The sequence below is a fragment of the Rhineura floridana genome, chromosome 1 (genome assembly GCF_030035675.1).
Source record: "Rhineura floridana isolate rRhiFlo1 chromosome 1, rRhiFlo1.hap2, whole genome shotgun sequence".
NCBI classification, from domain to species: domain Eukaryota; kingdom Metazoa; phylum Chordata; class Lepidosauria; order Squamata; family Rhineuridae; genus Rhineura; species Rhineura floridana.
In genome coordinates, this window is record NC_084480.1 from 188,579,844 (window position 1) to 188,604,785 (window position 24,942).

Genomic DNA, 24,942 nt, shown 5'->3' on the forward strand with positions numbered 1-24,942 from the left:
TCTTGAATTAGAATTCCATCCCGGAATAATTATTCTCATGGATGTGGGGGAATTGTGTGATCAGTACAGAAGGTACAGCCTCTTTGAATAATCCTGGCAGAAAAACCTGATGCTGTTCATGGGAATGCATTCTTTGTGCATGCACACACAAACCCCAAAACTATCCTAACTGAGGATGGGTTAAATTGAGCTCTCCCACAGTCATCACAAAAAAGAGTAGACTTCTTCCTCTACGTTAAGCTGAACTTTTTGTGGTTTGCATCTAGAGACGCATGTGCACAAGCTATGAAACTTTTTTGTAGAAGTTTATCGGAAATGTAACAGGAAGCCTGGCCTCTTTGCTGTGTAGTCTATAAAGATCAGCCATTTCTGAAAACAAGTCTTTTTGCTACAACTAGTTACTCAGTTATAGGGAAAAGAATTCTACTTTGACAAACCCTGTGCCCAGCTTCCAGACTCGGGGGAGCTCAAGAGATGTATCGATCAGCTGGACAAGCAGGAAAATAACATGACAAAGAGTTTATGAGCTTGAAAGAGTGAGGATTGTTGATTCAGCAGAAAACGGGTAAGTTTCTGGAGCTGAAATGGTGTGTGTGTTAAGTACTAGTTTAAATGTATTTCTAGTCTAAAAAATTCCAGTGCTTTAAAATTTGTAGCTTCACATGGTTGTTTAGTGACACATTTGCAGATAGCAATATTATAATCTTTGACTCAAAGGATAGGTATGTAGTCAAATATTTTGTACGTGGGTATTAGTTTTTGTTGGATTTTTTTGTTTATTCAGCCATAAGGACCATTGGTTATCATATGACACTATTTTTTCTAGAGACGTTAGTCTTATAAGGCAGTGGAGGGAGACCTACTGCTCAGCACCATCTTAGTGTTTGGTAGACTCTTATGACCTTATATTGTGAAAGAAACTCTATTGAAAAAGCAAAGCACCATGGTGGTATTGAAAGATGGATGTGTGGTATTTTGTCTTCTCTTGATAGTACCATGTGAGGCAGCCTTTCCCAACCAGTGTGCCTCCAGATGTTGGACCACAACTCCCATCAGCCTCAGCCAGCATTGCCAATGGTCAGGAAAGATGGAAATTGTGGTCCAACAACATCTGGAGGCACACTGGTTGGGAAAGGCTGAGAGGTGTTTGGTATGTTTGAAATCAATCAAAGATTTGTTGTTGGGAAAGTATTCCACTCATCTTCTTGAGAGTCAATTTAACAGAATCAAATGGTAAAGTCTTTCCTGATGTGCCTTCATGTCTTGACTGAGGGCTTCCCAGAAGCATCTGGTTGACTGCTGTGGAAATCAGGATACAGGACCAGGTGGGACTTTGTTCTGATCCAACAGGGCTTACGTACCACTTCAGAAGGCATGTAGGGTTCCATGTTTAATACTCGCCACACACACACACACAAATACTACCTGCAAGTAAAAAAATTGGAACATCACAGAGAAACCTTTACTTGGCCTTCTTGATTTGTTGGTTTAAAATATTTATATGAAATCCAAAAACCTAAGTTATCGCAACTGCTTCCAATAAAATTAAAACAAAGGAATGCAAACCAAGATTATAAACCCATGGAAACTAATACCATATAAAATCAAATATGGCCTAAAACCAGCAGCAGAAAATAAAATCAAGACAACAAAGTTCATAGCAGTGTCCAAGTGATATTTAAATTTTATTTTAATTGGTGCACATGGCCTTTTACATATATGTGAAATGGGGATATTTAAGCATTATCCTTAAGCTGCAGTGGTCAAGTCCAAGGAAAACTTTACCACTTCATCTTCAGTGACAGCCCTCCCACATATGTACCTTCCCACCCTCCACTTCTGTGAATTAAGACTGGCAGGAAAGACAACCTGAGGTGAGGCAATTTGCCACTACAAACAAGGCTTTTTTTTTTTTGCGGCACCTGTATTTTGAAACCTCCTCTTCAAAGAGGCTCACCAAAAGCATCCCTACTTGGCCAGGACTTTTGAGCTCCTTGGAATTGATTTTCTTACAAATAGGAAATGGAAGGCAGTTTCTGAGTTGCTGTTTTCAATTTCTTTTAAAGTTGTTGGTTATTGCTAAGCCACAGTGAGAGCTGTGTATGGAAAAGTTGATTATAAATTTAGATATATCAATTGTGCAACATGTTTGTACCAGCCCTAAAAGGCTGGTCTCCCACATTTTAATTGCTGTTTGTTTTGATTCCACTGATAGCATCTCATAAAGGCAAAATGTGAACATATTGTTCAGTTATGAAATTACACTGAAAATAGATCTTGACCTGGAAGGCTGCGACCTGGGAGACCAGGGTTCAAATCCCCACATAGCCATGAAGCGCACTGGGTGACCTTGGACCAGTCACTGCCTCTCAGCCTCATGAAAACCCTATTCATAGAGCCGCCTTAAGTCGGAATCGACTTGAAGGCAGTACATTTACATCTACCACCCTACAGCTAGGGAACACTATAATAATAATAATATTTAATTTGTTTGTCGCCTATCTGGCAAATGGCCACTCTAGGCGACGTACATTAAAATGAGGTAAAATACAACAATAACAATGCAGTCATATTAATAACAATAAATAAAAATACTGGACAGTCATCAATACATATAAAAACAATTATATTAACAGCATACGATAGATGACAAGATTAAGATTTACCCCTCCCAAGGACCTCAAAGGCCTGTTGGAATAGCCACGTCTTCAGGGCCTTGCGGAATACCTCTAGGGAAGGGGCATGTCGAAGGTCACATGGGAGGGAGTTCCAGAGAGTGGAATCCAAAGATCTGCTTTTACAGTACTTCCACTTTCTGACTAGTGTTCAAGTTTAACTAGCCTCTGGACCACAGTGATTTAACAGCAACTGGCAATATTCAGTTTCACAAGGCCTGAACCACTTCTGTTAAAGATTTAAAGCTGATGACTAAAGAGATGTGTAACAACAGTTGTAATTTCTAGATGTGGCAATGAAAAACTTTCTAGACTTTTAAGCTGATCAGTAGCTGCCCAACCACAAAAGTGGGAGACCAGGGTTCGAATTCCCACACAGCCATAAAGCTCACTGGGTGACCTTGGGCCAGTCACTGCCTCTCAGCCTCAGAGGAAGACAATGGTAAACCACCTCTGAATACTGCTTACCATGAAAACCCTGTTCATATGGTCTCCATAAGTCGGGATCGACTTGAAGGCAGTCTATTTCCATTTTCAGAGGCAGAAAGGTAGAAGCCAGCTAATTTCTATTGCATGGCATATCCTGCTGGGAAGTTCTGCTGTATACATTCAACTGAATTGGAAGAAGAATTTGGGAAGAGCATAGCTGAACTTCCTGATGGAGTGGCAGAAATGGCAGCTGGTTGATTTTTCAGTTCTTTACAGGTGATTCTTGGGATGCTCTGACAGTTAGAAAATTCCAGACTCCCTAAGAATTGCTTAGTTGAACAGACAATAGTTAAGTCTGAATATTTTTAATAGTACAGACTTTTGTATCACTCACCTCTGAGGATGATGGATGTGAGATGGTGTGCTGTTTTTTATTTTTAGAAAATCAGTGTGTAACAAGATATGACACAGATGCAAAAATCTGGCCTTTCCCATGGTGCTGTTTCTAAAAAAACCTCCATGTCCTGGAAGCTAATTTCCATAATCAAATATACAGCACAGGGGTGAAGAACTTGGCACCCTCCAGATGCTGTTACGACTCCAAGCTCACATCAGTCCCAGCCAGCACAGTCAATGGTCTGGGATGATGGGATTTGTAGTCCAGCAGCATCTGCAGGGTCACAGGTTTCCCATACGTGATACAACTACTTAAATTTGAACTTAAGAATTGCCTTGCTTGAGCAGATCACAATCAATTTAGACTAGCAATCTGTTTCCAACTGTGGTCAGCCAGATCCAAAAGTTGCTGAGAACGTAACAAGCAGAACATAAAGGGAATGGCCATCTCATGTCATTTGTCAATAGTCTCCAAAAATATATACTGTCTCTTGATGTGGAGGTGCCATTTATAGACATACTATCACGGCCATTTATAGACATACCCTCCATGCATTGGTCTAATCCAGCATGGTGGAGCTAACATGATATAGGGGAGAACTAGATCCAAATTGCTACTTAGCCATGAAGGCACTGAGTGCTCTTGGGCTAGTCACCATCTCTCAGCCTAAGCTACCTCACAGGGTTGTTGAGAGGATAAAATATTGGGGGAGTGAAGAACTATATAAGTTATAGGCACTCATGTGGGCTTCCCATAGGCATGTGGTTGACCACTGAGAAAACAAGATACTGGATGAGATAGACCAGATAGTCTGATCCAATCTTCTTAGTTCTTATGTTATCCTTGGAAGAAATGTGAGTTTTGAATGCAATGCAATATTGAAGCCATCCAAAAGAGAAGCTATCCAATTTTAAATGATCTTCAATTTTGAGGCAGCTATTCATAAATTTCTGTTATTGAGAAACAAGAACTTGAGGATATTCTCCATTATTTTCTGCACTGCATGATTTACAGGCTACATAAGTAAAGATTTTGGCAGAATTATTGGCTAATTATTGACAAAAATTATTTGGGCTATGTTTTTTGTTTTCTTTGCTGAATAAACAGCATGTTCATGGGAACACACCGGAAGAATGAGGACAGTTACCTCCTTTGGATTAACCATGTGCTTTCTTAAAAAAAACAAAGTCCCCCTTGTAGAACCCACAATAAGACACAAAATATGGACGCGCTATTCTGCCTATTCATTTTGTGAGAAACGAACCTTTCAGTATGTTTAGCCAATCAATTAAGGCATAGTAATGATTGACATTGAAGAAAGCAGATCCAACCAATCAGAGAAAGAGGAAGCTAGAATGACATACCACCATTCCAAAGAAGAAACTTAAACTTAAACCTAAAGCTAGTTTTTGGCCTTCCCTAATGTAAAAGCAATTGCTGCAAAGCAACTCAGTGTTTTGCTGGAGAGAGTTATAGTATAAGAACATACGAAGAGCCTGCTGGATCAGACCAGTGGCCCATCTAGTCCAGCATCCTGTTCTCACAGTGGCCAACCAGGTGCCTGGGGGAAGCCCGCAAGCAGGACCCGAGTGCAAGAACACTCTCCCTTCCTGAGGCTTCCGGCAACTGGTTTTCAGAAGCATGCTGCCTCTGACTAGGGTGGCAGAGCACAGCCATCATGGCTAGTAGCCATTGATAGCCCTCTCCTCCATGAATTTGTCTAATCTTCTTTTAAAGCCCTCCAAGCTGGTGGCCATTACTGCATCTTGTGGGAGCAAATTCCATAGTTTAACTATGTGCTGAGTAAAGAAGTACTTCCTTTTGTCTGTCCTGAATAGTATATGACAGGCCTGCACTATAGTTTATTGTTGAGCTCTTAACATGCTGGAGTTTTAGATGGACAACCAGGCCTTGCCACTGCTCAGGCTCCAGATCTACCAAAAATGATAGACCTGTTCTCTGATGCTAATTATGTTTGTGTTTCTGGAGTATTCACTCCCCCCTTCAAAAAAAAATAATCCTGTGAACTCTCATGAGCATATTGCTTAGAGTGGCATTTCTGCTGTATCTACACAGATTCTCAGAGAAGCTTTTATTCAGAGTTCCAACTAGTACAGTAGGGCCCACTCATACGGGGGGTTATGTTCCGGACCCCCACTGTAAAGTGAAAACCGCTGTAACGCGGAACTCATTGAACAGAATGGCGCGCAATGCCCAAAAACCGCCGTAAAAGCGGAACAAGTGCCGTATGAGTGGGGCTTTAGTCTAATGGCGTCTAATTGAGACCGCTGTATTAGCAAATCACTGTAAAGCGAAGCGCCATAAAGCAGGACCCTACTGTACCGTGAATTATCCCAAAGCTTGTTGACCAAACTTTATATAGCTATTTATCCGTTGAGCAGGCTAAGCTTTTATACTTCCTTCAACTATTTCAATTGGTGCAGATATATAGTTTGAAACAGCTGTGGATGAACAAGAATGCATTGATTTGATAAGCCCAAGGGTCCATCATCTCCCCTTCTCATTGCACACAGTGTTTTTAGAGCAAGGATGAGAAAATAGCAGGGCTGTGGAGTCGGTATGCCAAACCTTTGACTCCGACTCCTCTATTTTTCTACTGTCCAACTCCGACTCCTTCATAAATGGCAAATGTATATTAGCTAGTAATAGCAAATTTACTGTAGTAAAATGGTAGCACAAGGCATTTCATCACCACTACGTGAATCATCAGGCTAGATTGATAGAACATAAAATATATTTATTAGAACATAAAATATATTTATTTGATTAAAATTTCTGAACAAGAAAACTTACCTAAATTCCTAAAGTTTTTATTTTGAAGTTGGAGTCAGTACATTTCTACCGACTGACTCCATCCAAAATTGCTTCCGACTCCAACTCCACCACTCTGACTCCACAGCTCTGCAAAATAGCCCCACACAACGCACTTTACAAAACATTTATTATTATTATTGCTCTTCACTGCCTCCAGAATCCTCTTTTATCAAACACACATTTTCAAAACTGAGGTCTTGTTTGGCTACAGCACGTGATTCTGCCTTCAAAAAAATAATGGCGAACCTCCTTCCAGGAGATCAGTTTTGCTTGATATGGCCAGAGCTTCCAAGGGCAGTCTCCCAAACAATTCGGAATGAATTGTAGCGTGTGTTTTTTAATACCTGATCCCGTATAGTCACGTGTGCCCCGCCTTTAAAATCAAATATGTCCAAAGTAGCTTGCATGCTTGCTCCAGAATCAACGGAAAGGGAGAATGAAAAGCAGGCAAGTCCCTGGAAGCGGTTTTCTAGCGATTCCTAGAGCTCCTGGAGCATGCTGGCCCTCGCTGCCAGCCTCCAGAGGCGTGGCCGGTGTCTCTTTTTTGTCACCCAGCGGCAGGCGGGGCCGGCGGAGGCGAGGCTGCCGTATTTTCCCTGCCTTGCTCTGTGTCGCCTCCACTCAGCCTTAGCGGGCTGGAGAAGCAGTTGCCGCCGCCCATCTGCATGTGGTAGGTGAAACAGCGTTGCAGGCAATACATCGGATCAGCTGTGGAGTGGGTAAGGAAGAGCGGCCAGTTGCCTGCCAACCCTCATCTGGTGCCTGGAGCTCCCCCAAGGGCTAGGCCAGGGGTGAGGAAAGGGCGCTGCTCATCCCAGTAGGAACTCTAAGGCTGCACTTCCTTATCTCTTTGGCATGCCCAGCTTATGTGTGTGTGTCACAAAGAAAGTGCATGTTGAGGGCAGGGGCTCTGTTATACTTCCGGAGTTCCTACCTGAGTCCACTTTTTTTGCTGCCTGGTTTCTGAGCTGGGAGGCAACATCGGGGAGGCTCCTGCGTTTTGCCCAAGCAGACACTCGGGCGCTTATTGTGCAAGGCACGGACTTTTTCTAATATCGCCCAAAGTGCCGTTGAGCCTCTGTCCCTATTTTGTGTCTGTGTTTGGGTTTTGGACAAGGGAGGACAGAGGGTAGGTTTGTAGATTATTGTTTATCAAACTTTCCTGCGCATGCATGAAAAAACGCACCCTTTTCTGGAACATTTCCTTCTAAACTTGAGTTAAGATTGTTTGGAAACAGGCCTTATGTCTCAAAAACACAAAAGAGGAACAAACATAGCCAGAGCCTTTTTTTATCACGCAAGTCAATAGCGAAGTACATCCCCGCCTCTTTACCGTAGCAGTGCAGGCTTCAAATGTGGGCGAGAGAGAAGGGCGGTCCAAGGCATTGTGACTGGAGAATAATCTTCACTCGTAGACAATAGAAAGCATGTCATTTGCATTTTATTATCTGCTTTACCAGACCTTGGATGCAAATAATCCATGAACGGGTCATGCGGGTAGCAGTTTCTTATTGCATCCTTTTGTGCACGCACAGCAGGGCAGTGTAGAATAGTGGCTGATAGTCTAACTAGGCAAGATGGATACCTGTATATTTTGCCCTGCAAAGCAAATAGATTCAGGATGTGATTTTAATGGGAGGGGAGAGAGTTGACTTCTCCACTGTGTGCCCATTCCAAATTGGGACTCTGTCTGTACAGGTATTAGTCGTTTTTAAAACATGGGGGATCCTATTCACAGATCTTCCACGCCACTTCTAATTTGGCCCTGAGAGAAGAAACTGAATTAGGAAGCCACTGTTTCAAATTCATCAGTGTTGTTAGATTTTGATTCCAGTTTTGCTCAGAGCTCTTGCATGATAGTGGGGTAGAATTACCAACCAACAAGAAAAATGGCTTGCCCCCGCATTTCTTTTATGTTATCCTCCTGTTAACAGTCAGTGGGCAAGGTCTCTGAATGCACTCATGCTCAGTCCTCATGAGGATATTTTTTTGTAAAAGTTTTTTGTACATCTAGAAATCTTTATGTTCCCTGAGCCTGCTGATACCTTAGTGTCATTTTGGCTATATGAGGATACACACTCTGAAAACTGAATTTGCAATCACTGTATATCAGGGGTTCCCAAACAGTGGCCTGTGAGTTTCATTCAGGTATTCCATGGTGTATCTGTGAAGAGCAGTGGGAGTAGCCGGCACAGTGCATTAAATACTTCTATTGATTTTTAATTGTAGTTTTATTGCTGCTTTTATTTCTTATATTCTATTATTTGTTGTATTTTATATTGTATTCTATGGAATTCAAATTGTAATTTGAAAAATACAATATAAGAAATAAAAGAAAATAAAAATACAATTAAAAATCATACAGTAGAAAAATCATTAATTGGTCTGGCAAAACCCCAGCAATTTTTCAAGCGGTCCAAGGGGACAAAAATGTGGGAGCCACTGATCCCTAGTGTTGTATGATCGTGAAGCTGCTCTGGAAGAAGTCATACCATTGACCTATCAAGGGCAGTGCTTCTGCTTTGGCAGTGACTCTCCAAGGTCCCATTCAGATCCCTCTCCCATCCCTGCTATCTCAGATCCTGTAGCAGGAGATGCTGAGGCCTGAACGTGGGACCTTCTGTATAGAAAGTATGAACTCCGCTACACTGAGCTTATGACCACTTCCCCAAAGGGCTTCTACAAACCTTTGCCTTAATTCTTTCAATTTTGTGTTATGCTGGTGTTGTACAATAGAAGAGCTCACAGCTTCCAAAATAATTTTATTTTACCCTTAATATTTAATAATATGGCATTGGTCCAGTAGAGGAACTTGTCACTTTGCATTAGCTATGCCATATGCCAGGGATAGCCAGTATGGTGCCCTCTAGATGATGGTGGATTATACTTGCGTAACCATGTTGCAGTCTGCAACATCTGGAGGACACCATGCTGGCTCTCCCTGTTACATGCAATAAACATTTATACAAGCTTCTGTCTGGCATAATTACATTCCACACAGCATCAGTACGTGCAGTTAAGGGAGAACTACAAACTATTGAGGTTTGAGTACTAGAGCAGAAGAGCAGCCTCAAGGGCAGGTTTGGGTGTGCTGAGCCACAAGGGTGAAATACCTGCACAGTGTTTAATAAACTTTTTAAAACGAAAACAATGAAAATAACTCTAAAGAAAAGTAGTCAGCCTGCTTGCCATAGAGCATGGGTGTGGCATGCAAACGCACACAGACAAAATAGGCTTCTGTGGTTTCTGTTCCTCCTTTCTAAAATGCCAGATTCCAAAGTCCAGGCTTTGGTAAATCTTTTCAGGCCTCTCCCCTTTTGACAGGTGCACTTCAGTCTTGCACTTTTCCTTTAAAGACAGGGATAGAGAACCTGTGGCCCTCAAGTTGTTAGACTCAGAGCTTGGTAAAGTTACTTTTTTCGAACTACAACTCCCATCAGCCCAATCCAGTGGCCATGCTGGCTGGGGCTGATGGGAGTTGTAGTTCAAAAAAGTAACTTTTCCAAGCTCTGACTACAACTCTCATGATATGTTGCTTTTGGCCATGCTGGCTGAGGCTGTAGGGAAGTGGAGTCCAACAAATCTGGGGGCCACAGGTTCCCTACCACAACTCAAAGACAAAGGCTTCTTCTTGAAAGCCTGATCCTTGAAAATATTGTTTGAAAGGCAAAACATACTTTCAAGCTGATTTATCAGCCTTTAACTGTTACACAGTTTGAGATTTCGGGTCTCTCCAGACATCCTTTATATTGTGCATTCATGATGATTTATGCTCAGAATGTTATCGATTATATATGATCTTGCTTTCAATACTGTTTGCACCTGCAAAGATTCCAGGGCAGACGTACTGCTTCATTTCCAGTCAGTGCATGTCCTGTTGTGGCTTCCTGCTGAAATCCTGTAGCTTTTCATACCACAAATGTTCTGGTGTTTGGATTTTGTTGTCCCACTTTTTTTGTGCACAAGAGTACCTCTCCAAACAGCAACAATGTAACATTGGGGAAGCATTGCAGAACAACTAATAAAGTGGAAGAATGCGTGCACGGTCCAGTATAAATCCGCCATTAAGCCACTACTATTGCACCAGTGACACATTTCAGAATGCACACACATACGAACACACACACAAATCCAGACTGGACAGGCCCTTATGTGATAGATTTACATCTGCCTTTGCCAACTGAATGACTGAGGCAAGGGAAGGGCCATATTTAAATCATAGAGCATGTAGTTTGCATGCAAATAGTCTTTGGTTCAGCTTCCAGCACCTCCAAGTAAGGCTGGGGAAGACTCTGCAGAAACCCTAGAGAGCTGCAGCTAGGTGGACCAATGGCATTTCCTTTGCCCAAATTAAAGAAAATGGGACAGGGGATCTGAAGAAGGTCCCGCATCTGTAAATACTGCTTCTGCTTTCCTGACTGCCTGGTTTTCCCCAAGTTTTTAGTGTGTCAACCAAGCCATTCAGACATGGGGTCTATTGCTGCGTGCTTTTTAGGAAGGCGTGAGGGTAAGATATTGTCTGGGAGTGGACTCTGAAATGCATGTGTGGATTAGCATTAGGTAGGTAGGTAGGTAGGTAGGTAGGTAGATAGGTAGATAGATAGATGATAGTGCTGAAAAATTAATAAAACCTCTTTTTAAAAAAATAATTACATTGGTAAGATAAGAAATGAAGGTTAATAATTCCTTTTTCTGTTCATAGGATAGAATGATGTACCATTGTGGAGCAGAGCTGTCAGTCACCTCTTCTATTACATGTTACAAGCTATAAAGAGATTGTTGGATTAACCATGACTCTTCTTGCTACTGCTCTCTGGTGTTGCAAGCAACTGTATACATATATAGCTCATCTGTTAAAATGGTAGGTTGTAACTGGGCTGGGCTAATTTTTCCTGTGAAAGGCTATGGGGGGGGCTCAGGCAATTGCATGCGGAACCAGATCTTATGGTGGGCAGAGCCAAAACTGGGCAGAGTTTGCAGGATTGCATAGCTATTTTTCTGTGCTCCTCCACCTTATCCCTTTTCTGTCCCACAAGACACAGTAATGGCCACCAGCTTGGATGGCTTTAAAAGAAGATTAGACAAATTCATGGAGGACAGGGCTATCAATGGCTACTAGCCGTGATGGCTGTGCTCTGCCACCCTAGTCAGAGGCAGCATGCTTCTGAAAACCAGTTGCCAGAAGCCTCAGCAGGGGAGAGTGTTCTTGTACTCACGTCCTGCTTGAGGGCTTCCCCCAGGCACCTGGCTGGCCACAGTGAGAACAGGATGCTGGACTAGACGGCCACTGGCCTGATCCAGCAGGCTCTTCTTATGTCTCTCGCACATGTGTATGTACATACAGAGCAAAAGAGGAAGTGATGCCCACTGAGGCAGTCTGGAAAGCAAGAGTAGGCTCACAGCGTCCAGATAATCAGATGAAGCTGAAGGCTGAATTAAATTAGGCTGAGGATAAGGTTTCCCACCCCAGCATTATAACATAGTTATGCTTTGCTGGATCAGATGATGAGTCCATCTAGTCTAGCATTCTGTTTCTGACAGCAACTAGTCAATTGCCTCTGGAAGCTTACAAGGTATGAAAGTAATTGTTGTTTAGCCCCTTTGTTTGGTATTCAGAGGTACAAGTGAGACCTGCAATGAAATGTTGCAGTGCAGAGTGCTGTCGTTTAGGATTATGGCTACTCCACTCCATTCAATTTCCCCCTCAGTTTTTTTAAAAAAACAAAATGTTATACTTCTGCAAATATCAGGGTTCCCTGATGCCTGCTGATGACCTTCCTCTTGTCAGTAGGTGTTGCCATTATGGGTACATAAACAACAGCAATCACAGCCCAGACTTTGGAGGGAATTGCCCAGCCTGAACAACAGTAACAGAGAATTCCACATAGAGATTACGTTTTGCTATCATGTCAAATATTTATTGGTAGGATTTAATTTTCCTAATCTTTTTTGAAGAGCCATCTGAGCTAGTGGCCATTTATCATACTGTGTGGTAATGAACTATTATTTGTTTTTGTGTTACATGAAGAAATACTTTCTTCTGTCATTCACAAACTTCCTTCTAACCAGTTTCCAACAGTATAAACATTTTTTAAATATTTACCTTGCTGCAGGCTCTTTGACTACTATTCTTGTTTGGCTTTCAGGTGGAACAGATACCTGCAGAGAAAATTCACAAGTAAAATATGTAGTATTGTGTTTTTAAAAAATTCTTCATATAATGTTAAACAGATTCATTTTATTAACTAATACCTGCACTTACTTAGATAACCATAGTGTTTTGGCTGAAGTTGATCTGCTTGGCTACTGTGCAAAAGAATGGAAAGAAGAAACAGAGCAGGCCAAACAAATGAGAAAGGTAAGAATAGGAATTATAGAATCAAGCTGCCAATACAAAACTTGACTCATTGTGCATGGATGGCCAAGCAAAGTTTAACTTGCCTTTTGTGGCATTCTGTTGTTTGTATATTTGTAACACAATAATCACCTGTGATATTATACAGCCACAAGAGTGGCTGTATACTGTAGCCAGTGTAGATTTTTCACATTCCGCAATGTTAAATTGAAAATACCCCCCTTCCCATTCTGATGCTTCCCATAAGCTCATTTCAAAACACAACCTTACAAAACTTATACTCCTGAACTCAGAAACACTGCTTAACAACCCTCTCAATGTTCATGGCGATACACAAAACAGTCAGAGAGAAAAGAGAGTTCAAAGTCTAAAAAGAGAGAGAGAACCCCCAGAGCCCTTTTGGACTTTTTTCTGTCAGAGTTCTCATAATCTGTTGAAATTCATTAAAAATCAGCCATGTTCACAGAGTACCTGTAATCCTATTACTGCCCTTGCCCCATACTCTGACCTTCATCTTCTGCAGTTTAAAAGTAAAAAAACGTATGGCTGATTTTTAATTAATTTAATAAATTTTGCATTGAACTCAATGATAATTTCAGGCATCCTCAGTAAGAACCAACTGTCAGTGTTCTAAAAGCCAGACTCACAGCTGCTGGGCTTGCCTAATCAGGGGGCACACCCACACCAGACTTTGATTTCATTTGAGACAGTCATGGCTTCCCCCAGAGAATCCTGGGAAGTGTAGTTTGTGAAGGGTGCTGAGAGGAGACTCCTATTCCCCTGACAGCTCCAGTGGCCAGAGTGGTTTAACAGTCAGCCACTCTGATTGAAGCTCTGTGAGGGGGGAACAGGGTGTCTCCTAGCAACTCTCAGCACCCATCACTAACTACACTTCCCAGGATTCTTTGAGAGAAGCCATGACTGTCCAAAGTGAAATAAAGGTATGGTGTGGATGTGGCCAGGGACAGCTTTGGTTAAATTTGGGTGGGAGGCTGCATGTATGTGCTGTAGAATAAAAAGGTGGGGGAAACGCTGAAAAGCAATGATACTGTTCACAATGTTTTCCCTTTGGAAAGGAAAGGAGTTTCCCTTCTGCCAGTGCCCGCCCACCCAATCACCTCCCCTCCCACTCCTCCCCTCCCCCAGGTCAGCGTTGGACTACGACCTGGGAGACTAGGGTTCGAATCCCCAAACAGCCATGAAGCTCACTGGGTAACTTTGGGCCGGTCACTGCGTCTCAGCCTCAGAGGAATGTAATGGTAAAACCACCATGAAAACCCTATTCATAGCATCGCCATAAGTCGGGATCAACTTGAAGGCAGTCCATTTCCATTTTCAAACATGATTGCACAGAAATAAATCCCATTGAACTCAAAAAGTATGCAAATTATCAAACCCACCCTTCCTTCCCCTCCCTCCTATCCAGAGTTTGGAAGATTACTTGTAAAAAGTAATAAATTACAAGTACATGGCCCAAAAAGTTGTAATTACCGTTAGCAATTACAATTGCTCTGAAAGTAACTGATTACTTTACTTTTCTCAAAAGTAATCACTACAATTGCATTTCAGTTACTTTTTAAAAAATGCCTACAAGGTGCTGGTCTTGGCTGCACATCTAAGTAGCCTAAAACAACATTAACAATAAACACACACATACACAGGTAGTAGAATATATGCTCAGAGGCACATGTTACCAAATGCTTCTAAGCTACACAGGAAGTGGATTGGACTGTGAAAGACCAACCCAAATTGTGTTTGCATTTTGACAAATTTGTAGGTCAGTACAATATCTCCGAGAGGAGGTCAGGTCTCCTGCTCCCCTTGTGCATTCACTATAGCTGCCCAATTTCCCTGCTTTCTAAAGTTTGATAGAAATATCTGTGGGTATAGGTACGTTCTTAAACTACAAGGGTTTTTGCCTATTAATGATTAAAATAAAATTTGGTACTTGTGTACAAAGCACAATTCCATGTTCTATAGTAAAATTTCAGCATGACTCCTGTACCATTTTCAAAGCAGGGAGGAAATTGCAAATTGTAATGCAGTATCTGCCTTGAAGTTTGAAATATCACAATTAAAGTTGGCATGCACATTTAGGACACAGTGGGTTTGGGTCAGATGTAATTGTAAGCTATGCTTTAGTTTTACCAGAACAACCCAGTTCATGCACTCACCGCTTTGTGTGACAGTGGGGAGATTGAAATCTTCCACTTACAGTATTTGAATAAATTGTGATTTTTTGTTGCATCCTAACTGGAGAAACTGGTTTAGTCTAACTGTGGTTATTTCACAGGAACCAGGATTATATTGGTTTCAGATCCTGATTTGTTAATGGACCAGAGTTAGAATAAACCACATTTTCCCAAGATCAAACATAACTAGAAATTGGGTTTTATTTGAAAGGTGAAGCTCTGCTCCTCTCACATATTAAGTTGTTATTGATGATAATGATGATAATTATGGAGGAGAAGAGAGCAAAGGGAATACAATTGCAAGACTCTTTGCAGCTTGTTCTTATACTACTAAACCACACCAGTGTTTTAAGTTCAAAACTCAACGCAGCCCTCCTCCCCAATAAGCTTTTAAAGGCACCAAGATTTACATGCCAGTTGAGCCCCTACATCCATTTTCAAAGGGAAAGACGCAAAATTGATCATCATGTACTATCCACGGCAATGTCTCTATCTCCAAAAATTGCTTTATTTATTGGTACATAGATTTATAATAATTAAAATCGAACTCCAATTTAAGACCTTAAAATGCTTCCAAAATACGTGATTTTGCTATTATTATTACTAGCTGGCTTTCTACTAGTGCCTTGTATTGTGTATTGCTTTGCTTTGCTTGCTGCCTGCAGTCTTATTTGTTGCATGTAAAGATGTTGGTTGTCCAAGGCTAAGCTGTATTAAAATTAGCCTCAAAGGTGCTACTTTATTCAGACTTTGAATAAGTGGTACCCCAAGGTTAACATGGCTGCCTTACGTCTTTTTAAAAAAAATCTGGTTAGATCCTATCAGTCACAGAGACAGCAGACAGAACATAGGAAAATTCAAAGGAAGGAGAGTTCTCAGTGTCTAGAATCTCAGGGATTCAGGTATTAGTTTATTTAATTAGGTGTGTTTGATCATAAAAAGACAGAGTTGAAAGATTTTATTATCTATTAACTCCTGCTCACACATATTTCTGGCAAATGACATGACCTTGTTGACGTGATAATGCATACAACTGAAAGAGAGATCTCGGCTAGTGTCTTTTGAGAACAGGACATAAATAAGTGGGACCTGCACTAAATTGTTACAGTGTAGAGTGATCTTGTTCAAGTCAGGATGTCCCATTCCATTCCACCTCCCAGTTTTCTGTCCCCACACTGCCGACAGACCAGCAGCATTCTGTGGCCACTGGGCATGTTCAGTCCTCTATTGAGCAGCTTGCAGGGGATTTGGCTCCTTAGTTTTTTCCCCAAAAGATTTTTTTAGACTTCTGCAAACCTTGGGGTCCCCCCCGAGCATGCTGTCTCATTTCTCATTGGCCCCAGTTGGGCTGTGATCCTGTCAGCACTCACCAGCTCAATTTGCTATTAAACAGAGTGATACTATGATACTTGATTGTTTTGTTAGATTTAGCACATATGACCTTGCTGAAATAGTTGATCTGAAATTGTTTTGTTTATGTTACATCCATGAGCTAATGATCATGCCTTCAATATCAAGTCGAGTTCATTGTGTGGAGTTTTCTAAACGTAATTAATTCAGCATAAGTCTAAAGAAAGACTTCTTTAGAAATATATTAGCCTTCATGCTTGTCACTAAAGGACCATTTTCTGCCACATGAACCTGTCTACCCGCCAAGATACTCATCAGTTCCATGTGCCACCACACCAGGGGTGTGATTGGTGCTGATATAGAACAAGGCCTTGTAGAGGCACGTAGGTTTTTGTCCTCCTCTGAAACATCCATCTGGTCCCACATTATAGGCATTCTGATGCACTGAACATTGTTTTGTTTCATCTTCTTTTATTTCTTTGCTTCTTTTGGTTTAAAGTGATTTTTTCCTAGTTTGCTGCTTTGTAGTTTTGATCCTGCATTTCTGGCATTTTTCTGCATAGGTTTTATCAAAGTTTTATACATTGCTTGATTTATGTTTTTAGTATTCTTATTTTTGCTGTGATCTTTTTATTTTGTATGCTGCTTTGAAGGCCTTTTTTGGCAGAAAAGGTGGCCTAAAACCTTAAAATAGAACAAGTAAATGATTCCCAAGCTGCTGTATTGACAAGCGAGTCCTGGGGCTGGAATCAATACTGTACCTTCATCCATGAGCTGTAAATCAGTGAAACCTGCAATCTTCAGAAGTTAAAGAAATGGCCAGCTATTATCAGCTATTTACAATAGTCAATGTATAGCTGATGGATACCATGACCAAACTTTGACAAATGAAAATATGTGTAGAATCAAATTAAGTTTTAATTAGTATTTTCCATAAGCTGCTTATGCAGAAAAAATCTTCCTGAAATACTGTTTTTTTCTATAGCACTTTTCAGTGTGTAAAATATTTTACAATTCTCTCTTCATTTTTCCTCAAGTTGAGAGGTAATTATGATAACCTGATCAAGGCTACCTGTAAATAGCAAGACGTGTTGTTCGGCCCATATTTTCACAATAGAAAACCTTCTCAATCTGCTGCTGGAGATTCTTTTTAAGATCTCTTCCTCATCTAGTGTTCATTAGGCAGGGGCTCTTCTCCAATGAGAACAATGATATGAGTAAATGGGGCCTGTGTTACTCTCCCACCCAGCATAGGGGTGGCCTTCAATTGTTCGCTATATAAGAGTAGATGACCTCAGACATCTAGCTACAGGTGGCTACTCACCAGGGCTATTTCCTCAGAACAGATTTCTACCTTTTTGGAGGTAATGAATTCAGATTTGACTTGCAGCCACTTCTGATGTAGCTTCTGGCATTCCAAGATGGTCTATTAAAACAAGTGCAGGGCTTTCCTCTTTTGGAAATGCCTCTCAGGGCAATTCCAACAGCAACCTTCCCTACCCCGGTGCCCTTCAGTTCTTAAAGGATTGCAGCTCCCATCATCATGGCCAGTTATCAGGGATGGTGGGAGTTGTAGTCCAACAATATCTAGAAGTGGCAGGTCAGAAAAGCCTGCCATGTGGTATCTGCAAAGCGTTTCCCTGTGTGTAGTTCAGGGTGTGTGTGTAAGCCATTAGGCCAGTTTTGGGAACCTTTAACCCTCCAGATGTTGCTGAACTACAACTCCCATCAACCTCAGCAAGCATGGCCAATATCTAGAGAAGATGGGAGTTGCAGTTCAGCAACATCTGGAGGGCCTAAGGTTCCCTACACCTGGACTGTAGGCAATAGATTTATTGAAATGCAAAGGTGCTGTGTGAGAATACAACTGTGCTGTTGTACAGCTAGCTCCTACTGTTTCATTGAGAATTCAAGTGGAGGACTTCTCCCATGGGTCGTGTTCCATTGGGCATCTCTGACTGCTTTCCATTCTGGTGCTGTTAATGGCACCCAAAATTTACCCCCTGACCTAACCTCATGATCAAGCTACCTGTGATATTCTTCTTTAGAATGGTCTTTGAACGGCTGCTCCAGCCAATAATTTGTTCCCATCCAGAATTCAGAAAATATAATTCCCTGTTAATTTTGTATTTTTCTTTCTCTTTCTTTTTCCTTTAAGGCTTATGAAGAGTTGTTTTGGAGATGCCATGTGAAATATATACGACAAGTCAGGAGAGATAACTACTGTGTGCTGAGAGCTGTGTTGTTCCAGATTTTCAACCAAGGTATTCCTCCTCCATCATGGACAAAGGCAACAGATGTCCTAAAGGTATATACAAGGTTAATGATTTTCAGCTATATCTTATTCTCAGTTTCTGGTTAATGGTAACATTGGAGACAGATGTTGAGGGCAAGCAAAGTTGCACTAATACCACATACCTGCCCAAATTTCAGTCTGGATGAGAGGGCCAGGTCACATCCACACCAGACATTTATTCCACATTAAACAATCATGTCCCAAAGAACTCTGGGAAGTGTAGTTTGTAAAGGGTACTGAGAGTTTTTAGGATACTGTTATTCCCAACACAAAATTCCAATTCCCAGAATTCTCTGGGAAGAGGGGCTGACTGTTAAACTACTCTGGCCATGAGATCTCTGTCAGGGGAATAGGAGTCTCCTAATAACACTGAGCGCCCTTCACAAACTACGCCTCCCAGGATTCTTTAGGGGAAGCCATGACTGTTTAAAGTGGAATAAATGTCTGGTGTGGATGTGGCCCCAGTGTCACAACACTGGCTCTCTCATTCAGACTGGAATCCTAAAATTTCCACTGAACTCCTCCAGTGAAGCTCAAGTTACTCCCTTTTCTCTTTCAGCTCCCCGAGAAGCTACTTTATTCACAAGGGTGTAACTGGATCCAGCAATATAGTTTCGGATCAGAACAGTACACAGGATCCAATACATTAGGGAAATTACGCAGATGTATTGAAACATTAAAAAGTCAGGTGAGTGGGAAGATATTAATAGGATAAATGAACTGTAAAGGGGAATTGCCCATTGTCACTATAGTACCATCACATTATGGAAAAATATTAGGGTTGTAACCTCACAAAGGAAACTGCCTTATAGCAGGTCAGACCATCAGTCTGTTAGAGTTCTCTTTTAACCCTACCTGGTCATTGAACCTAGGACCTTCTACATACAAAGCAGATACTATATCACTGAGCAAATGGGGAACAGGGAATCTTTAATTTGTTTAATCAATAGATCAGTTAACTAAAGCTCTTGATGACTAATTAGTGGGAGGGGTTTTAATTGGAGAGGATAAATTTTATATTATGGACTCGTGAATTATAGTAAAGGCATTTATTTTGGGAAGATACTGTGGTTCTGTAATAAACAGTGAACATTTCATTCAGTATCTCAGAAAGGCGTCTATATTGAGTTTCAAGTGATCTGCAATTTATTTAATTGGTGTGTTCTTTTAAAGCAGAGGATTAAATCCATCAGACCCTTTTTTCAATTGACTGACAGCCATAAAGGAAATATTTTGCCTATGGTTCTGTCATACAGTACTGGGATTCACAAAGTTTGATCATTTTTCATGATAGAAAGGTGCTCATTTCATTGACAGTGTTTGGAAGAACATTAGCACTTCTCTTCCATTATTTGCAATGCATTGTATACTATCCTTCAGATACACGATCCAGTGTAATGACAATGGTGGACCAGTAGTGATACGACATGTAAAGATTTCAGTGTTTAATTACCCCCCTCTATAATCCTTCCCCTCTATAAAACCCAGTATCCTGCTGTCTATATGCATTCTAATAGGATTCAGCTGCATGATGAACTTGGACTTCTTAAAATTAATTGTATTTATTGCATCCTCCCCCAAAACTTGAGGAATTTTAGTTTTATGAGAGTATGTGTTTGTTTGTTTGGTACTGGGGGAGAGAAGAGTGTGGGGGATGGACAACCACCAGCCCATGCAGAAAGCATCCTACTTGCAGTAGTTACATGTTTTAAAAAGTCCTGAGGCACAAGGCATTACAATCCCCTTGACTGCTACCTTAAAGGATACTGTTTGTTTTTCAAACTTGATAACCCATATTTAAGGGCAACTACTCAGAGCAGATAATGTTCAGTGAAATGACTGGCTGAACCCCCCCCCCCCCGTGTGTGTGTGTGTGAGAGAGGGAGAGGGAGGGAGGTGCAAAATATTTATCTGTTCGGTTTTCCAGCCAGTCAGCCACATTCTCTATCAGGATACTTCATTCCATTCTTCCTTCCCCCACATCTTTATCAAGATACTCCATTCCATTCTTCCTTCCCCCAGTTTTCCATTATTTACCCCAGCAGCCACTCAGCATTTGGTGACCAATGAGCATGCTCAGTCCTTATTGGGCCATTTGTTTTTTGTCCCCTTCCTGGTATGTTTTTGTTGTTGTTGTTGCTTTGGTGCTGTGCTATCCTTGGGATTTACCAAACATGTGGATATCTCACTGTTATGTATGGATGGTGCCATTCTGGCTACATAAGAACCAGAATTTAGAGAACCTGAGTTTGCTATCAGTATATATTATATTGAAGATACTTTGGCCAAAATAAAACTGCTAGTTAATATTTAACTGTTTTATTTCTAGCAACAGCCTCAAGCTAACTTTTTATTGTTCCATACATTGTAGTGGATGGAAGTCAGTAGTATTAAAGACCACTATGAAAGAGGGAATCTGTGCAATGCCCTTTTTGCTGATGAAAGTTTGGAGCACAAACTGTATGAGGCCATAAAATTCATCATGCTTTACCAAGTAATAGAAGCCTATGAATGCTTGAACAACAAGCAGGAGTGCCTCCCGAGATTTTTTAACCACCTTTTTGTGCGTGATACCTCCTTGGACCCACTGAGCTACATGATGAATCATCTGAATTCCATAGGGGACAGAAGAACTCTTGATCAGGTAAATATGAGCTGAAAAACTAAATGCAAAGCTTCTGTGGCGTTCTTGAAAAGTGTAAAATACTGCAGTACTTGGATGTGTTCATGAGGTTAATGTATTTCTATCCACATTAAGAAAACAAATACAGGCATACCCCGCTTTAACATACGCAATGGGACCGGAGCGTGTATGTAAAGTGAAAATGTACTTAAAGTGAAGCAATTATCTGTGCATGTACTGCACTGCAATCGCCACTAGATGGCAGCGGCATCATGCCATTAAGTGTCCGTAATTGCAAAGTGTGTATGTTAAAGTGGGGTATGATGGCGAATGGAGCATGTACGTTATAGCGAGGCGACGTTAAGTGAAGTGACGTTAAGCAGGGTATGCCTGTACTAGGACTAGTCTGTGTGCAGTAAGAAAACAAAAAAATCAGAATTATTTGCCAAGAGGGAACCAGAATTGTGCTTCTGCTTTTGTATCTTTTGTCTTAGGGAAGGGGCAAGAATGATGCAGGGCCCTGAAGCTTCATCTCCTAACCACTGGAAACCTTATTATATCTAAGATTTCACAAGACATTACCCATGAATTTTCAAGCATATCTTCATAGCCATATGGATCGCCTTTCGTTTTTAGAAAGAAAGAGAGCACATTTTCTTAGCAAGCTGAATCCTGATATTTATTTGAAACATTTCTATCTGGCCTTTCCTCAGAAAAACTCAAGGCAGCTAACAACAGTGTTAAAACCATAAATTAACAGTTTAAAACATCCCTTACAATGTCAATACTAAAACAGCAGCAGGAAATAAATACAGCAACTTTTTTAAAAAATCAAAATTTAGAGACAATTAAAATCACTTCAGTAAAAGCAATTTACAACCCAAATGCCTTCCTGAAAGATTTTCTTTGCCAACTTATGAAAAACCATTGAAAAAGAGGCAAGACAGGTTTCCCTTGGAAGGGAATACTAAAGCCTAGGCACAGCCACCAAAAAGACCTCCTCCCTTGTCCCATCTCAGTGTGTATTTGTGGATGATGGGAAAGACAGGAGGGTCTGTGATTTAGTCAAACATTACATGTGAACTGAGCCATTAGATTCAGATGTGGCACCCATCTGTTTTGACATCACACGACTGAGCCCTTCCCTCCCCAGTTTACATCATGTACTCCACTTTTATGAGTTACTTGCTGATGTAATGGCAAACTTTGTGTATGTGGAATTAAACTGGGGAGGCGGGAAAAACATCTGGTTCAGCCATGTAATGCCAAATCGTGGCTTGATATTCCATGTGAGCTGACCTATTGTGGCTACAATTTTCCCATGCAAAAGGTTAAGAAAGATGCTGCATCTCTTAAGACTGAAGAATTATAAATAAATACTTGGGGAAGTTCCAAATTATCATTCATATACACATTTCCCTCAAGACAGATTTAAATTGCCAGAAAGAGGCATGGGATATATCTTTTATTCCCAGATCTACACTTGTTGTATTTGGTAAATTTCTTTATTGCCTTAAATGTTTTGGTTACTTCATTTGCTGATTTGGCCCCAAACAAGTATCATGTTCACATTCAAACAAACTTAATTTGTGTGTCATTCTCATCTTTTCTGCTCCACAGGTTGAAATATTTCTCCTTGGGTATTCTCTTGAAGTAAAGATAACAGTTTACAGGTTGTGCAAGTTTAATTCAGAAGTTTTCCAAGAAAGCTATTCGGATGTGTATCAGAGGGACTGGCAGGAAGTTTTCCTTCTGACTGAAGATGACCGTCACTATCACATCCCTATTATCAGGATATAAAACTGATTTCTGGGGATGCTTTCAAAACTGTCTGATATCAGATTCCCCTGCTGAAGAACCATACAATATCCAAACAATGTTTTAAGAGTCACCAGAGTGCTGGGCTTAAAACACAACTTCAGATCCCCACTCAGATATAAAGCTCACTAGATGGCTATGATCCAGGCTATTTCTCAGCTTAAGTTACCTCACAAGGTGTAGTGAGGGTAAAATGATTTAATCCTATATAGCCCACTCTCAAGATGTCACAAGCAGTGTGCTTAAAGTACAAGCTGGATATGAGGCCCAATTCACAAAATAATGTTTTTATGTGCTTTTCAAGATCAGTTCACATTGGGTATATTATATAGACTTGTAAACTAATAGCCATTCCTTTTCCCAGGAAACTAGCTCTGAGAGAAGTGGACTCTGAAAGATAATTCTCAGCAGCATCTCCAAGTGATAATTTGCAGGTAAACCTGCAATGTGAAATTCATATATAACTGATCTTAAGTTGGCAATGTGAACAGGCCCTGTGATACTATGGTCTATGGATGCCTTAGTTTTGTTTATACCAATCACTGTTGATCGATACCAGTGCTTTTTTTGGTAGGTACTTGTATTCATATATAGAAAAAAGTGCTATGTGTGCCAGCACACAGTGGTTGCCATGGGCAGCAAAAACAGGACCAATGAGTACTGTCACAAAAAAGTACTGATATAGTCTCCAGTGTAGTCTACCCTGCAAGCCCCTGTTTATTTAACAGAGAAATAAGGACTGAGGCCCTGCACATGTGGCTGTAGCAGACACTGGCTATCAGGTATATCAGGTCCTTCAGAAACCTCAAAGTATTCTTTAAAACCATGTCTTTGATGTGCAACTAGAAGGCCTTTTCATGTATTACATTGTAGAAAACTAGAGTTTGTCATTGAACGTATAGTGAGTCCTATCTCCCCAGCAACTGTACCTGTTTCATACTTGTATTTGCCATATTAACAATGTACATTCTGTGTAAAATGATCCAGAGACTACAATTACATTGGCCCACACCATGCTGGAAAAAATATGGCAGACAGATGTTGGGTTGCCACCTCAAAATAAAGAAGCTGGGAAGAGTCATTTTTTTCTCCACAAGCGTACCATTTCTTAAATTTCCTGCAGCTGACCCAGAATGTCATGTGATCATCTGGGTTATTATTGTGAGAATTATCATGCTTCTACAGTTTTGAATAGGATATTTTAATATATCCTATGTAGTAAAATTGAAATCATTGCAGTTAGCCATCATTCAAGCTGTGTATGCTCCAAGTGCTATCCTAAGAAAAGTAGAAGCCTGCCACCTGTGTAAATTATTCAAATTAAGCAGATCTGTCCTGTTCTGCTTTTTCTGCTTTTGCCAGAAAACTGCCCCTGTGACTTCTGAGATTTTACCAGACATCACCTACACACTTTCAAACATACATTCACAGCTATGAGCACTAGTAACCTATTCTATTATTATTATTATTTAAAGCTGAGATTCTCACAATGCTGAATTCTGCAGCCAAAACTCGCACTTTTTGCACTCATGTGGAATCACAGTGTATGCAGAGCCCAGGCCATATTCTTTTTAAGAAGAGTAATTACGTCTATCTCAAAATAATTAATACCATATTCCTTTTAGAATATACTAAAATGTTTATAACTTGCATTGTTTTGCAAAAAAATTAATCATCTGATTTTAGAATACCTAGCAGATTCCATACTGATTAATTTTGTTGAAGAATGATTGTAAATCACTTAGGAGCTTTACATTAGTGTTCTTTAGTCATCCTCGGAAAGAACATATTAAGCACTGTGTGCTTTCAATAACAGAGTCTGAATTCATTTGTATTGCAAAACAATTTTTCTTTCAAGTTCCTATATATAAGTGTGTGCATACAAAACCCTGAGATCAAAATGAGTAGTCAAGTACTTCAGTTGAGTCCTGCAGTTGTATTGATTTGTTGTCTTCTCTAAGTTTCAAGTTTA

The 24,942-nt window shown here is 40.7% G+C and overlaps 1 protein-coding gene across 4 annotated transcripts; it reads left to right on the forward strand.

Moving 5' to 3' along the window:
- The first annotated feature begins 346 nt into the window (after positions 1 to 346).
- OTULINL (OTU deubiquitinase with linear linkage specificity like) lies at positions 347 to 24,051 on the forward strand. 4 transcript variants are annotated; one of them, XM_061589462.1, is made up of 8 exons: positions 347 to 565; positions 11,039 to 11,197; positions 12,483 to 12,514; positions 12,603 to 12,694; positions 18,392 to 18,541; positions 19,089 to 19,217; positions 20,901 to 21,173; positions 22,773 to 24,051. In XM_061589462.1, the coding sequence occupies exons 2-8, from the start codon at positions 11,127 to 11,129 to the stop codon at positions 22,950 to 22,952; spliced, it is 927 nt and encodes a 308-aa protein (XP_061445446.1). In that variant the 5' UTR covers positions 347 to 565; positions 11,039 to 11,126; the 3' UTR covers positions 22,953 to 24,051. The 4 variants fall into 4 exon arrangements, with proteins under 4 accessions (XP_061445446.1, XP_061445429.1, XP_061445438.1 ...); XM_061589445.1 differs by lacking the exon at positions 347 to 565 and adding an exon at positions 6,897 to 7,055; XM_061589454.1 differs by lacking the exon at positions 347 to 565 and adding an exon at positions 6,899 to 7,006.
- The last annotated feature ends 891 nt before the right edge of the window (positions 24,052 to 24,942 follow it).